Source organism: Lycium barbarum, chromosome 12 (genome assembly GCF_019175385.1).
Source record: "Lycium barbarum isolate Lr01 chromosome 12, ASM1917538v2, whole genome shotgun sequence".
NCBI lineage: Eukaryota > Viridiplantae > Streptophyta > Magnoliopsida > Solanales > Solanaceae > Lycium > Lycium barbarum.
The window spans coordinates 11,908,204-11,923,816 of NC_083348.1; the positions used below are offsets into that span (position 1 = coordinate 11,908,204).

Here is a 15,613-nt window from a genome sequence, read left to right on the forward strand (position 1 = left end):
AGGACATGGGATTTTGACTTCTGTGATTGCAAAGACTTTTAAGTTAATTAGTTTGGGAATGGAATTTCAGTAGTAATATTTGTTTATAACTCTATTTTGAATATGTGATATATTTTTAGTTGACCAAGTAGCCAACACAAATATGATATAATTAGACTAAAAGAGTATATTCGTCGACCACATATTTTCCTACAAACTTTGCATTTTATCGCTAACGTATGTATTTATGAAATTCATAATAATTTTTATTTCCGTGAACATAAATATTAAAAGAAGAACTTTAACTATTCTTTTTTAGATAATATTTTTTTATTTAACATATATATTCATGCTTTTAAAATAATATAGATTTAACAATTCATAATCAATTAAAAAAATAATAATTCATTAACAATTAACAAAATATCAATTCATAATCAATATTTAACAACTAATTAATTAATAATTGCATATTTTACAAATAATAATACATTACTATATTAAACAATTCATAAACAATTAACAAACTAACAACTCATAAACAATTAACAAATTAACAATTCATAAACATTTAACAAATAATGAATTAAACAAAAAATAAAATAAAATCGGAACAATGGCAAAAGCCACTGCCCAGACCGATCAAACAAAAAAAAAAGCGAAATTTGTTTTTTTTTTTTTTGGAAATTAACGACTATTAAATGTTAAACATGCTTAGAATATAATGTATATAACAAAATAGTAACAAAAGTTCATAGTAAAAAACCTTAATCGAAGATTTTTGTCGGTTGTTTTAATCGAGTTGTACACCTCTTTTTTCCAAAATTCGAGCTTAGAATTTTACTCCTTGACTTGAATATACCGAGAATTTAAACTTTTCCAACTAAAATAATAGAAAATGACGTATTTTGATGTGGGGACCACCTTGAAATCGCCTCCAATGGCGTTTTGACAAGTGTTGGAACCCGATGGGTTTTTATGTTGGGTAATATAGCGCAACATTTTACTGCGCTATAGGGGAGAGAAAAATATTATTTTAATGCGCTAAAGCAGTTAAGTGCTTTAATACTGCGCTAAAGGTCTTTTGTACCAAATATTTTGGGATATTTTGATTTACTTGAATTTTTATTGGGTCATTTTGGTTGCGGACTCAAAAAAGGAAAAAAGAAAAAGGAAAAAGGAAGTAATAGGGTGAATATGAAATGCGGGTGTTCCCGCCAATGGAGTGACTTATTGGGTGATTTTAGGACCCATTTCCTCACTGCTTTTACAGACAAAAAAATGGCGTCTTCATCATCCAAAACCCTAATGGATGTATTGAAGCAACCAGCAGCAAAGCGCCTAAAACGGGTATCTTCCACCATTTCTAGCGCCTTGGAAGACCCCAAAGACGTAACATCGGAGCAAAAGCGGAGAATGGAGTTCAACAGATCACTCGCTAAGGCCAAAAGGAACCTCAAACTTTGTTCTCACAAATTAAACCCAAACGGTCTGTTAAAACAATCCTCCTTTTACTTTTATTTTTGGTTCCTCAAGTTTTTTTTTTTTTTTGGTTTTGAGAAGACATCTGTTGTGTGTTAGGTGAGGGGGTTGGATATGTGAAGTTACAGGAACTCTTGGTTGAGGAGACATGGTTGGAAGCACTGCCAGGGGAATTTCAGAAGCCCTATGCAGAGAACTTGTGCAAATTTGTGGAAAAGGAAATTAGTGGTAGTGTCCCAATTTACCCTCCACAACATCTCATTTTTAATGCTCTTAACACTACTTCATTTGACCGGGTAAAGGCTGTCATCATTGGACAGGTATACTTTCTAGTTTTCTAGGTACCCTTAGAGATAATGATCCAAAATATACCTGAACTATCACTTTTTTGCGAGTTTCAGATCCCAACTATCAGCTCTTCCCTTTTCCTACTTGAACTATCACCATGTTTTAATACATAGATGGCGATAGTTCAGGTAGGAAAAAGGAACAACTGATAGTTGGGGTGTTAAACTCGCGAAAAGTAATAATTCAGGTGACAATTATCTCTTACTAATAGTATGTTCTCAAGGAATCACGATTGGTTTTTGTATTGTAAACTTTACAACCTTACCCGAAAAGGAGACAGTAAAATATTATGCAGCATGTGCACCCGTGATAATTATTTTCTTAGTTTTTGAAATGCAACCATCTGAAAATATTAAAACCAAAGAGCTGTTAATTTAAAATAAAATACAGAAGTTGCTTTGGTTCTCTTTGGTCATCTTCCTTAGTGGAGCAATCTGGTATTTATTCATCTCATATATCACCTTTAGGATTTTGGTAATGAAGCTATACTTTCGGAAATATTTTAGCCTTTGCTGGAAGCATTTTCTAGCTTACAGTAGCATGATCCTTTTTCGATGTGATCTCAGGATCCGTATCATGGACCGGGTCAGGCAATGGGCCTCTCTTTCTCGGTGCCTAAAGGTGTGAAAGTCCCTTCTAGTCTGACAAACATATATAAAGAACTTAAGCAAGATTTGGGCTGTTCAATACCACTTCATGGAAATCTGGAACAATGGGCTGTACAGGTGCTTCTGAACTTCTTGGTGGAACTCGTCATCTGCGTTATATGGGTTTCATATTAAATTGTTTTTTTTTTTTAATTATCCACTGTGCCTTACGTATATCAGTTTGTTCAGTCAAAAACAATGACTTGTTACCTTTACAAGTTTCACTCTTGCATTCTTTTGACATATTTGACACAGGAAGTGCTATTGAAGCATGACTATCATTTCAACTACTATCCACTTCTGATCTCTTTCACTTTAATTCATGGAGACATATATTTGATAGTTAAGCAAGATGTGGCTGCATGGTGTTTGTGCCAATTTTGTTCACTGAACCTATATGGCCACTTATAAGTCACATCTTTACAGCTCCTAGTTATTAACAGTGTAACAAGCTACAAAGATTGCAACTTTAAATTCCAATGTCATTCAAAGACCAATGAATTGTTCTTTATCAACTGCCCATCATTTCTTGTTGTTGGGGCCAACTGTTGAGTACATGGCGGTCCTGTGGTTTCTTTACATGTTAGTGTAATAGTGGTGGATCCTAACTTGGACCAAGTTGATATTTATGCAAGCTTATTTGATAGAAATTCATAACAATTTAAAATCTGTAAACTGTCAGTTTATAGTTTGATAAGTAGTTTGAAATCTGAAACTTGTCACTTTTGTACACTACTGGTGGAATACTTAGAACTAAACTGTAGCACAAAGATGTATATCATAGAAATTCTCAACTTATACCACTCCCCTGTAGCTCTGGAATTAGTAAGAGATGTTTTGGCTCACTTGCATGCTTGAAAGCATGCTTGCTTCTTGTTAAGGTAAGAAGGTTTCTACTTAGAGCATTCTTAGACTACATTTATACTTAGTTTGAGCAGGAAATTAGAGTTGTTCATGATTCAATGTTAAATTTCTGTTAAATGAAACTGATCCTTCCAAATCAGCAAAAATAACTTTGTACACCTTGAATCGAAGAGCGAAAAGTATGTGTGCAACTGCTGGATGTACTCTTTATAAGTTGTGTTTGTTGAGTTCCCACATCGGTCATTTAGGGATGGAGAGATCTCTTTATATGGTCTTGGGCAATCCTCACCTAATGAGTTAGCTTTTGGGGTTGAGTTAGGCCCATAGTCCATTTTTTTATTGTGGTATCAGAGCCAGGTCCATCCCAATTCTTCTTTTACTTGATGTTGGGCCCTCATATTACATTTTCCACACTCCAGTTGTTAGGCCTGGGCGCGCGAGGGGGTGTTGATTTCCCACATCGGTCATTTAGGGATGGGATGGTCTCTTTATATGGTCTTGAGCAATCCTACCTCATGAGCTATCTTTTGGAGTTGAGTTATGGCCGAAGTGCATTTTTTCTTATCAGTGTTGACAACACTTTTATAGCCTCCAATTTTTTCCTCCTTTAAGTAATTGTCTGACATACACCACATTGCTTTACAGGGCGTTCTGCTTCTCAATGCTGTTCTAACAGGTAAATATTTTGTCTTCAATGGTTTTATATATTGGTCTGCACACATTCCTTTTGGATTCATTAAATCTCATATGCTTTTTTGGGCTATATTATATTTGCTATAATGCTATTGCCACAGATGTGCTTGTGAAGATTAATACTAGATGAAGCAAAACTAGATACTAACTGAAATAATCTCTCTCTCTCTCTCTCTACACATAAATCATTCAAGGTGTGTTTGTTTATAAGATCTGAGAATTCGATTTAGAAAAAAAAACGAGAAAGTCAGCATAAAGTAGGTAAAGAAGAGTGATTCAGAATCAATCTCAACGTATCTAGATGTTTGTACAAGGTTGAAATTTGAAGGCATCTGACAAGTTGCTTACTGTACCAAGGTATCTCCTGCGATGTGAAATTTGCTGTATTTTGTAATCTTATTGTTAGACATCATATCTGTCATATTTCGGACTTTCTTTTTGCTTTACTTTTATTTCCTAACTTTTGGATTGCATACACATGACTGAAACATAAAGATTTACAGACACGAAACCTATCATATAGAATTTGCATCCATATTGTCACGGGTTGCTTTCTAGTCTTGTCCCATGATGTTGCTGGTGCTCCATAATACTGTCGGAAGTCTTTCAATGCCTTGTACTACAGAGTGCCTTGGCCTTGGCTGCACTAAACTTACAATCACTCTTGCCCCTACATTGGCCAACTTGTTAGTGGCCAATGCACAGGCAGTGCCCACAAGCAACGCCTGCAGTAATGTGTCTTCAGCGACCAACTACCAGTATTATACTACAAGCGAGAGAAGCTTTTAGAGAGCAGCATGCAAGGAAATCTTACTAGTAGTTGCCAACCACCTTTATTTAATGACAACCAACCACCTTTATACTTTTATAAATAGGGGTTTAGCTCATCATTTGTAATTAGACAAAGCTTAGGTCATTTTATTAGTCTACATTTCTGTCATAAAAACAGTGTATATTTCTGTTAGCAGCGATACAAACGAAATTTCCCGCATTCTCTTGCCTTCTTAGCTAATAGCTTCTTAGTTCTTGACTTAACTGAGTCAACAACTTGCTATAGGTCTATTTTGTCTATTAATACTGAGCTTAGCACTTGCCAGCAAAGAAAAACATTTTGATTGCTGCCTAGGTTAAAGTCTAGTGTACCCTAGACTTGATCTAGGCCAACTGTGCAACTTCTAATTGTTTTGCCCTTCCAGGAAAAAGTTTAAGTTCAGCCATTGATCTAAACACAGAAAACAACCTGTGGGTCGGTTTAGGCAGAATAATCAATGAAGCCAAACTCCAAGGCAAAAGAATGTGGGAAAATCTTGTTAGATTGCTGTCAATAGCAAGTACATAATTATACAGATAGGTTTCTATTTGTACATTATACAGATGTTGACATTATATGGGCAAAGCACTTACACCAGAGTTTGCTGTTCCAAAAAAAAAAAAAAAAAAAAAAGAACGAAAGCCATGCATCATAGTTTGATTTCCTATCCAATTTTTCAATAGTTTGCATAGAGAATATTTGTCTCTTCTATTTCTCAATCTACTGTAATTCAGAAGTTAGTGTTGTCAGCTACATTTTGATCTTTTTAAAAGTTAAGATCTGCTGTTTGGACATTATGTGTCTCTGTCCTTTTTAAAGACGTATGGCAGGAAAAAATTTCCCTTTTCTGAAGAAGACTCCTTCATTTGTTCTCGAATGCTTTATCATGTTGCTTTTCTTTTTCAGTGAAGAGATGCAGTGATACTGCTTATTGTGTTCTACTAATCAGTAGAAATTTGAGCCTTTTCTTTTCCATGATGTACTCTCAGTTAGCCATCATCAGGCAAATTCTCATGCAAATAAAGGCTGGGAGCAATTTACAGATGCTGTCATTAAAACAATTTCTCAGAAGAAAGAAGGAGTTGTTTTCATTCTGTGGGGAAACTACGCCCAAACAAAAGCCAGGTGATTCATCACAAGGCTGCTAATACTCTATTAAGTTGCTTAGTATCTCATTGGGAATCCTGACTTTATAGTAGTTAGTCTCAAGATGATTAGTTATTTTGTGGGAATCACTTATAACCTTTACCCTTGTTGGAATTATACCTGCAAGTTTAAATGTTCGGTGGGCGAAACTACAAGGATAGGGGGATGATCTGCAAACATTTTTGAATGTCCAGTAGTAGAGTTTTGGTTAAATTTCCTGTTTCTCCTCTTTACTTCCATCTTCACCTTCTTGCTGGTACTTAAGGAGAGCAATTTCATTTGACTATTAGCATCTAATTATACAAAATCTCATGTGCGTTGATGTCATAAAAAAAAAAAAATCATGTGCGTTGAATTCTAACTAGATTGACCTTGAAGAGAAGTTAGAAGTGGAACATGTTTATATCTATTTTCTTTCAGAAGTTTTATGACTGAAATTCTTCACTCAAGATTAGTTCTCAAAATTACATGTAGCCAAGGATTTCTTCCGGACAAAACCCATGCCCGCTAACCAGTCGTTCTCTGACTAGGCTTCGAAAAACTTTGAGATCACTGTTTGCACTTTGTATCAACCTTATTATGTGTCCTTAAAGTGATGGCATCTCGAATATGTCACTAAATATTTCTCCTGACCAGTCTTAACCCAAGTTCGTGTTTCTATATTAAACATAGCATGCCATCTATAGTGAAAGCTGCATAAGGCACTCTATGGGCAAGGCCCACCAGGATATCATTCGAACTGGTGTTCTTTTTTCAAATCATAATTTTTGAAGAGAAAAAAAACATATTTTATTTGTAAAGTAAACTATATTTTTCTTCTTACATGCTTGAAATTTTGGAAAAATAGTTGGTCATCCTTATTCTACTTGAGTTGCGCATTCTGTTTTGTCGTTTTTTTTTTTCTTTTCTAAGAGCAACAGTTACACTATCAATACAGGATTTGCAGACCTATTTCACTCCCTATAGTACTTTCGGATTTTTCGTTTCCTTGGCTTAGAAATAAATAGCAGATGCTGCACGTTCCCTGCAGCTAGTTACGTTGACACCCCCTTTGAGTTATCCTTGATACAACTTTAGATGTTACGTATTGATTTTCCATTTTTCTGAAAAGGTTAAAGTTTACGATTTAGGTAATTGCTTCGGATGTCTAATGAAAGATTCCATGAATGATTTTTTATTTCTATAAAAAGATCAAATTTAACTGTAAAAAATACTGGGAATGAAATTGGGCTGTTCAACTCTTTGATATTGATTTGAAATTGGGCAGACGAGGTTCAAACGGTAACTATTCCTTTTCGCTCCTAATTAACCTTTTTGTTTTACAGGTTAGTTGATGAAACAAAGCACTATGTTCTCAAATCAGCACACCCTTCTGGTTTGTCTGCAAACAGAGGCTTCTTTGGATGTCGGTGTGTTCCCTTGACAAGACTCATTTCAACTGAAATCTCTTTTAATCATTTCATGCTTTATAAATCAGAGTGCTGTAGTTATGTTATATGAGTTCAGTTGTTATGTTGCATTAAATATTTATTTTCTAAACCTTTTTTCGCTATTTACTTTTATGGATTGTATTATATAATAATAAATACGCCCATGTAAGGGGAGGCTTGCACAACATGACTCATGCATTTGAGCAACTAATCAGCCTTTTTTATTTGTTTCAAGAGCCTGGTTTCCTCTGAAGTCACAAGTTCTCTGCTTTCCCAACCGCAAAAAGAATAAAAGGGAACTATTATAACAATTAACTTTGAAAACTAGGTTATTTCCATCGTGAACCATGAATGTGTCTGCATCGTGATTGCCTTCTCCCGTTTCCTCTTTCTAATTTGTTTTTTCTTTGTTGAGCAAGAAAAATAAAAAATTCTGGATCAGCTTATGATCTGAAATCTTCCTGTGTAAGATGATCATTGTTTTCTTGGTCTTGTTTAGGGGTGTCAAAATTAGCCCATGAAAACATGACCCGTCCATTTATTAGCTCAGCCCATTTTAGCCCATCAAAAATTGGGCTGATATGTAGTTCGAATTGACCCATGAAAATCTTGTCAAAGTATATTGAAAAAGACATAATTTATTTGATATGTTATATATAGCCATAATACAGAAAAAATAGTTTTTTTTAGGTACTATAATATTATAAAACAAGTGAAAAAATTGAAACTTAGTAAGAATTGAGCGGGTTGGGTTATGTCCCGCTTTTTAGCCCGTTTCAGGCCACGTAACTTCTGGGCCGCCCATTTATTGACTCAGCCCATTTTGACCGGCCCAAATTCAGCCCAACCCGCTCATTTGACACCTCTAGTCTTGTTTGCATGGGGCAGGCAGCTCACTTGACCCAGAAATAGTAGTGTGATTGGATGAAATTTCTTTTGCTAAAATGCAGAGGGAAATAGTGTCACAGTGGTCAACATCCAGCCATTTACAGCCTGAGGAGATGCCACCTTCTAACATAAGATTTCTGCAGTTTTTAATAATGACTGTTCTGCAGTTTTTAATAATGACTGTTCTCTGTTTACATTTTGAGGTTTCATGCTTGAATTGACTAGAAAGCTAGTGTCGAACTGGTTTTCTACTTTTCTTGCCTTCAACTGGTGATTCCTTCTGCAGGCATTTTTCACAGACAAACCAACTTTTGGAAAAGATGGGAATACCTCCCATTGAATGGCAACTATAAGCTGCTTGTCAACCATCAATTTTGGAATGCTAGTGCCGCCGGGATTTGCCACTAAGAAGTGATTCTTCTAGGTATGTAGAAGTCGTTGCTTTAGCAGGTCCACGTAGAATAATTATTGTCTGATATCTTCACGTACATAGTAGCTATGGCTGGCAACTGCTTGTTCGCAATCCAGCTTTTTGGCAGTGGATAATTTCTTGAGAACTGCAGCATGGTAGCTCATTAATGTAGTTAATTACTCTTTTTTCTCGTTTTGGATGAAGTAGCTAACTACTTTCATAAATCATCTCTCATTTAGTGCATGCTTTTGGTTTGCATCTGTTAAGCAATCTATTCAGAGAATGATGATCTTGTGTCTTTTCCCAAAAAATAATGATCCTGTGAATCGGAATAACAATTTTGAAATACTTCCAAGAGGTATCTAATATCATGGAGAATGGTCATTGAAGATGTTATAAAGGGAGTGTTGCTTCTATTTTTGTAAAGTTTATCCATAAGTTGAACAAGAGAAGCTTTAATAACTAAGTTCAACATGGTGTTAGTAGTGACTGATTTAGTGATCTGCACGAGTCACTTTCCACACATCCAGACATTTTATTTTGGATATAGTGATAAAATCATTTTGGGTTTCAGGACGTATAAATTGATGAAAGTTCTCAAAACAATCATATAAAAGTGATTACAATCTAAACGAATTTTGTTTAATTTTCAAGGGCTTCTTCTGTTTTTATAGGATTCATTCTTCTGCATCTGCTGCCTTATTAGGCTACTAAAACTTGCTGACTACTGAACAAAGAAGAATAATTCATTGATGCATCCTTCATTGCAGGGAGGTCCATCTTGGAAGTCTTGCGGTAAATGGAAATTTGGATATTGTTTTGCTGCTTGTTCCTATTTTTCCATTCTCCTGTCTAGGATTTTACTTAGCTTCCTGTTATTTTGTTATACTATGTCGGGGGCATGTATATATACTACTGCTTTCTAGTTATTGAAACGCTCTATCTCTAGTTATTAAAAAGTTGAACTAAATCGTGTTTTCTGATTCTATCGTGGTAATTAATTTGATTTTTACTGTAATGGGTCCACTTATACTCCTTTCCAACTCCTCGATCCTTGTTATTCATAAAATTGAAAGGGGGTGCGACTTGCTTTAATGTACAATAAATCAATTTGAACCTTTTGTTTTCGTTTTATATTTATATTTGTATCTGAATTCACAACCAAATAGAGCAGAGCCTTTAACACAGCCCATGGACGGCTCTAACAATGGCATCTATTACGACATGCTTGAGCAACCAAATAAGTACCTTTTACTTCTTATTTTTTGGGTTTATAATATGTTCTTCATGTAGTCGCTTAAATAAAGAAAAAATATATGCGTATACGATGTTTACTAGGAATTCAACCATGGTATTAAGTGATAGATTATAGTGAGAATGTGTAATAATTAACTATGATTTGATGATGCCTATAGATGTGTGAGTATTTCATGTATTATTGGTTTGATGTAAACATCGGGTGCAAGTAATTTTTACTTTTTATTGAAGCGACCCTTCTTTCTTACTCTTTTGAGTAAGCATTTTGAAATTTCCTTTTAACATCTGCTTCAAGGAGCTAAACCTGCTCTATCATTGAACTAGGTTATTCCTTCCGGGCAACCTGCGGTTGTCGGAATATTACAGGAGGATTTAAAGAGGGCATAACTTATTTAATTGCGTTCAATTAGACTTACACGATAGCATAACATAGCAAAGCCTTCATTGCTTTCTCCAAGGGTTATGAATTGTGCTATCAGTATTATTGTAGATTCTAGGACAAAAATATCCGTGAATCCGTTACAGCTTTGAATTTGCCAAAATGAGGTTCAGTAATGAATCAACTTTTTTTAATTACTAAATAGATTGGAAATGGTATGCAACTATTTTTAATTAGTTATTCTTATTGTAAAAAACAAGATTAATTTATATTATTCAAAACCTAGAACAACTCAGAGCCAAATATCCAAATACCATATGAAAAAAAATAAAAAAAGGTGGAAAGTTGAACTAAAAGTCCATCATTTGTTGCAAGGTACACACTGACAATTCCGAGATCCTTAATTACGTATTGAAGAAGTCTATAAAGTTGGGAACGAAGCTTTGTGGTAATCTCCTATTTACTTCTTCTCCTCCAGAATCCTCAGCTAATAATCTTTGACCCCACAAAGTAAGAAAAAAAAAAAAAAGAAAGAAGAAGAAGAAATTCCAATCTCGATATGGAAAAGCTTGAGAGTCTGAGCATTTAGTTAGTCAATATCTATCATTGTTACCCTCATTAATCAGTTTGGGCACATTTCAACTATTTCACTGAATTTCATGAGTACGTGTTACTTTCCAGTAACTCTGTCTACCAAAATTTAGATAGATAAAAAGAAACCACTTAATGTTTCGAGTTATGTCACTTCATTGACCAATAAGTCACACTCTTGATCCTTTGTTAAGTATTTCTTAAAAAAAAAAAAAAAAAAAAAAAAACTTGTTTTCTCCTTTAGTTTCTATTTCACTTACAGTTTCATTTACTGAACGGTTAATTTGGAAGCTGCTTATTAGTAAAAGGAGAAACAACTTGATGACTATAGAGACCAAGGCATACCCAAAATTTTACGCAATTATGTCAGAAGAGCCAACCACACTCTGACAACAATTTGGTCAGAAAAACAATACATTCAGTGTCATTGAGTAACAATGTTCTCCATCATTATCAAGGTTGACATAAGTCACCTAATAACCCCAGACTATTTTGTCAAGGACCCCATCTATAAGCAAAACAAGAAATTTCAATTGAACTCTGGAAATTCCTTTAATATAATAACACCAATACAAGATTCAAATCAAATAAAAATATAAAAGAATAGAAACCAATAGAAGCCATAAATATGCATTTATTCTTGCCTTCCATATTTTCTGTTTTTTGATTCTGTCGAGTGCTCTAGATACCATACCTGCAGATCAATCTTTAACAGATGGAAACACAATTATTTCATCAGTTGAAAAGTTCGAGTTGGGATTTTTCTCACCTGGTACATCCGGGAACCGGTACATAGGCATATGGTTCAACAAAGTTACTGTACATACAGTGGTATGGGTTGCTAATAGAGACAGTCCACTCAATGGTACAGATGGTATGCTAAATTTTACAAGACAAGGAATTCTTACTCTTCAAAATGGTTCTGGTAGAATCATTTGGTCCTCTAATGCCACTAGACATATGCAAAATCCAATAGCTCTCAACTTCTGGATTCAGGCAATCTTGTTGTTGGAGATGCAGCTGAGGATTATCTGTGGCAGAGTTTTGACTATCCCAGTGACACGGCTTTACCTGGAATGAAGCTTGGGGTCGATCTGAAGACTGGTTATGGTCATTTCCTCAGGTCATGGAAGATCAGGAATGACCCCTCAAAGGGTGAGTTTAGTTGGGTAATTGATCCTCATGGATTACCACAACCATTTGTCATGAACGGTTCCATTGAATACTGCAGGGATGCACCATGGAATGGTCGAGGCTGAATACTGCAGGGATGCACCATGGAATGGTCGAGGCTTAGCTAATGTCCCATCTCAGCTGCCAAGTCCTGGTTATAACTATACATATGTATCAGACCGCGAGAAACTATCCTTCATGTATCAGCTCAAAGACAGCTCTATCTTTGCAATGATAGTGATGCAACTAAATGGGGTTCTACAGCTTTCAATATGGAATAATCAAACACAAAATTGGGATGGAATTGTTAGGGCACCAGTAGATAACTGTGACATTTATGGCCAGTGTCATGCGTATGGTTTGTGCAACAGCGGCAACTCTCCAATCTGCAGATGTTTGGATAAATTTGAACCCAAAGATCCAACAGAATGGGCAAGGGGAAATTGGTCAGGCGGCTGTGTTAGAAAGACAACATTGAATTGCCAAAAGGAAGTTAAATTCTTGAAGCATTCAGGCACCAAGTGGCCAGACACTCGTTTTTCCTGGTACAGGAAAGGAGTGACTCTCAATGCATGCGAGGAATTGTGCTTGAGAAACTGTTCTTGTATAGCGTATGAAAATCCAGACATAACAGGAACAAATGAAGGCTACTTGCTTTGGTTTGATGATCTGGTCGACATCAGGGAGTTCGGTGCTAGTGGACAAGATATCTATATAAAGTTGGACTTTTCCGAGTTAGGTACTAGTCTGTTTCTTTACTTATGCATTTAAGGCTGTCAAGGATGCTACATTAGATTTTGAGTATTCTAGACCAAATTAAATGTCATCGAATGAGCAAGTTGAGGTTTTTCTACGTTATTTGCAAAAAAGGAAAAACATTTTCCTACTTATGAAACTCAGATGAATTTATTTTGATCCTCAGAGAACTCCAGTACAGGGAAAGTAAAGAAACTGAGAATCAGCTTGCCTCTGGCAGCATTTGGTCTGCTCTGAACACTAAGCTTAATCGTGTACATAAGGCAAAAGCAACATTTTAGCAAAGGTAAACCAGAGGTTTTGCTGCTTTTGAACTAGTGGTGCCTTTTTTCTTGAGCCACGATTGGTAAATCTCATAATTTCTCTCTTTACATCCAATTAAGCCCTTATTTTGACAGGAAGAGGAATAAGAAGCTCTGAAATATTCTGCACTTACGAAAGCCAAGCTGAAGAACTAGATTTACCATTGTTTGATTTTGAAACTATATCTGATGCTACCAATAACCTTTCACTGAGCAATAAGCTTGGAGAGGGTGGTTTCGGACCTGTTTACAAGGTCACCATGTTAACAGCAGCTCTTTCTGTTTTATCCAAATTAACAGCCTAAAAAGCAATTTCTGAACCTTTAAAAGGAAAACACAAGTTTCGGTAAGAAAATTTATCTCCCATTCTCCAATTTCAACTAAACAGCAGTGTCATGAAAAGTTAATTCCACTTTAAACAAACTTCCCAAAAAAGCGTCAAGCTCTAGTTTATTATTTGTCAGTAAAATATGATTTTTCAACTAATTTCCTGAGGATATCTAGGGTGTGCTGAAAGATGGACAAGAAATTGCAGTAAAGAGACTTTCAAGATACTCAGCGCAAGGAACTGATGAGTTCAAGAATGAGGTCATCTTCATTGCCAAACTCCAGCATCGGAATCTTGTGAAGCTTCTTGGTTGCTGTATTCAAGCAGAAGAAAAAATGTTGATTTATGAGTACATGCCTAAGTGCTTCCATATTATTAATGGAATTGCTCGAGGACTTCTCTATCTTCATCAAGACTCAATATTGCGGATAATACACAGAGATCTTAAACCTAGCAATGTTTTGCTAGACATTGATATGAACCCGAAGATATCTGACTTTGGCATGGCAAGAAGTCTCAGAGGAAAGAGACGGGGGCCATGACAACAAGAGTGGTTGGGACATCGTAAGGATCTCTAAACGTGTGAACTATTTGTAGTCCACTAAAAAGCTACTTACTTTGTTTGTTTGACATTATCCTGCAGTGGCTACATGTCTCCGGAGTATGCAGCAGAAGGAAAATTTTCAGTGAAATCAGATGTATTTAGCTTTGGAGTTCTAGTAATGGAGATTGTAAGTGGGAAGAGAAATAGAGGGTTCTTGCATCCAGACAATCACCATAATCTTCTAACCATAATCTTCTAGGACACGTAGGAGCTCTTCTTGTCTATCTTATAAGGTGCAAAATTCATGTTAGCAAAACTTGCAGCATCTAACTGCATGATATCAAATGTTCAGGTGTGGATCCTATTCAAAGAAGGCAGGGTTTTGCAGCTAATAGATACACAACCAAGGCAATCATGCAATCTGTCTGAAGTTCAAAGATCAGTCCATGTAGGTCGATTATGTGTGCAGCAGCGTCCAGAAGATAGGCCGAGTATGGCATCAGTTGTGATGATGCTGGGTAGTGATGTTGCGCTGCCCTTGCCTAAAGAGCCAGGCTTTGTCAATGGACGAAGCAGATTCACTGAAGCTGACAGTTCATCTAGCAAGCATGGCGAAACTCCTGTCAATGAATTAAGCATCACACAGTTGGATGCCAGATAGGAGAAAAAATTTCAGGTCATTGGTGTTTTCTCAAGAAGCTATATTTACTTAATTGTTCCCGTCACATAGCTCAACAACTACTGATTGTTCAACTAAATAGTTTCACTTCCAGAATCTGTGCATTGGTATTCAACATGACTAATTGGCACTTAATTTGTTGCATATGACTGGAAGTAATCCTGAACTCTACCTGAGCTAGATACATGGGGAAGTTGAGCTAAGTGAATTGGTAGTCGTTATGGCTTAAAACATGAGGAATCTATTCAATTATGCATCATGAGCGTTAAACATATCTGCTAAGAACCTTCATATTATGGAGATAACATCCAACAACAATTGTACTCCTATGTCCCGCATTGTTAGTCCTGCTAGGCACAAAGTTTAAGAAAATTGGTCAAACATTAACAATTTCTCTCTTTTTCAGTCAATCATTCAGTCAGAGGAAAAAATCCGTATATTTTTATTCAATGTTGTCATAGACTTGTCAGACTATGAAATCTATGCATCAATCAGTTCTAATCCTAGACCTTCTAATATTAGTACCTAATGGAAAAAGAGAGATTATATTGTATTTTGAACCAAAGGCTGTGGCCTAATGGTGAATGAAGTGGGTTAATAGCCATGAGGTCTAAGGTTCAAATCTCAGTGAAGGCAAAACCACTAGTTATTTTTTTCCATCTATGCAAGCCTTGATGAATAAAGTTATCTAGTGCTAGCGAAAGGTAGTAGGTGCCCCCTGGAATTAGTCGAGGTGCGCGCAAACCGGCCCGAATAACACAGTTATTAAAAAGAAGATTATATTGAAACCATTAAACTAAGGTCTGAATGGAAAGTGAAACATGGATATGTGAACACTATTTCTTCCGAGTTGCACCCAGTGGTCTAGCTTAACAATTAATAAAGTGGACAAAAACTATTGGAG

The 15,613-nt window shown here is 35.8% G+C and overlaps 1 protein-coding gene and 1 pseudogene across 2 annotated transcripts; both read left to right on the forward strand.

The window, feature by feature from the left end:
- Positions 1-1,175: 1,175 nt before the first annotated feature.
- Positions 1,176-9,827, forward strand: LOC132623330 (uracil-DNA glycosylase, mitochondrial). Of its 2 annotated transcripts, none has more exons than XM_060338074.1 (8): positions 1,176-1,468; positions 1,561-1,781; positions 2,376-2,534; positions 3,966-3,996; positions 5,814-5,949; positions 7,296-7,379; positions 8,575-8,712; positions 9,375-9,827. In XM_060338074.1, the coding sequence occupies exons 1-7, from the start codon at positions 1,177-1,179 to the stop codon at positions 8,639-8,641; spliced, it is 990 nt and encodes a 329-aa protein (XP_060194057.1). In that variant the 5' UTR covers position 1,176; the 3' UTR covers positions 8,642-8,712; positions 9,375-9,827. The 2 variants fall into 2 exon arrangements, with proteins under 2 accessions (XP_060194057.1, XP_060194056.1); XM_060338073.1 differs by having other exon boundaries at positions 1,177-1,468; positions 9,471-9,827.
- Positions 9,828-11,518: 1,691 nt separating this feature from the next.
- Positions 11,519-14,940, forward strand: LOC132624128 (G-type lectin S-receptor-like serine/threonine-protein kinase At4g27290; annotated as a pseudogene).
- Positions 14,941-15,613: the final 673 nt, after the last annotated feature.

What these genes read in the sequence shown, in the direction of transcription:
- LOC132623330 (XM_060338074.1), top strand. Translation starts at nt 1,177, where the DNA reads ATGAAATGCGGGTGTTCCCGCCAATGGAGTGACTTATTGGGTGATTTT. An exon ending in TGGAACAATGGGCTGTACAG is followed by an intron (nt 2,535 to 3,965) that starts GTGCTTCTGAAC and finishes ATTGCTTTACAG; the next exon opens with GGCGTTCTGCTTCTCAATGC. An exon ending in TACGCCCAAACAAAAGCCAG is followed by an intron (nt 5,950 to 7,295) that starts GTGATTCATCAC and finishes TTTGTTTTACAG; the next exon opens with GTTAGTTGATGAAACAAAGC.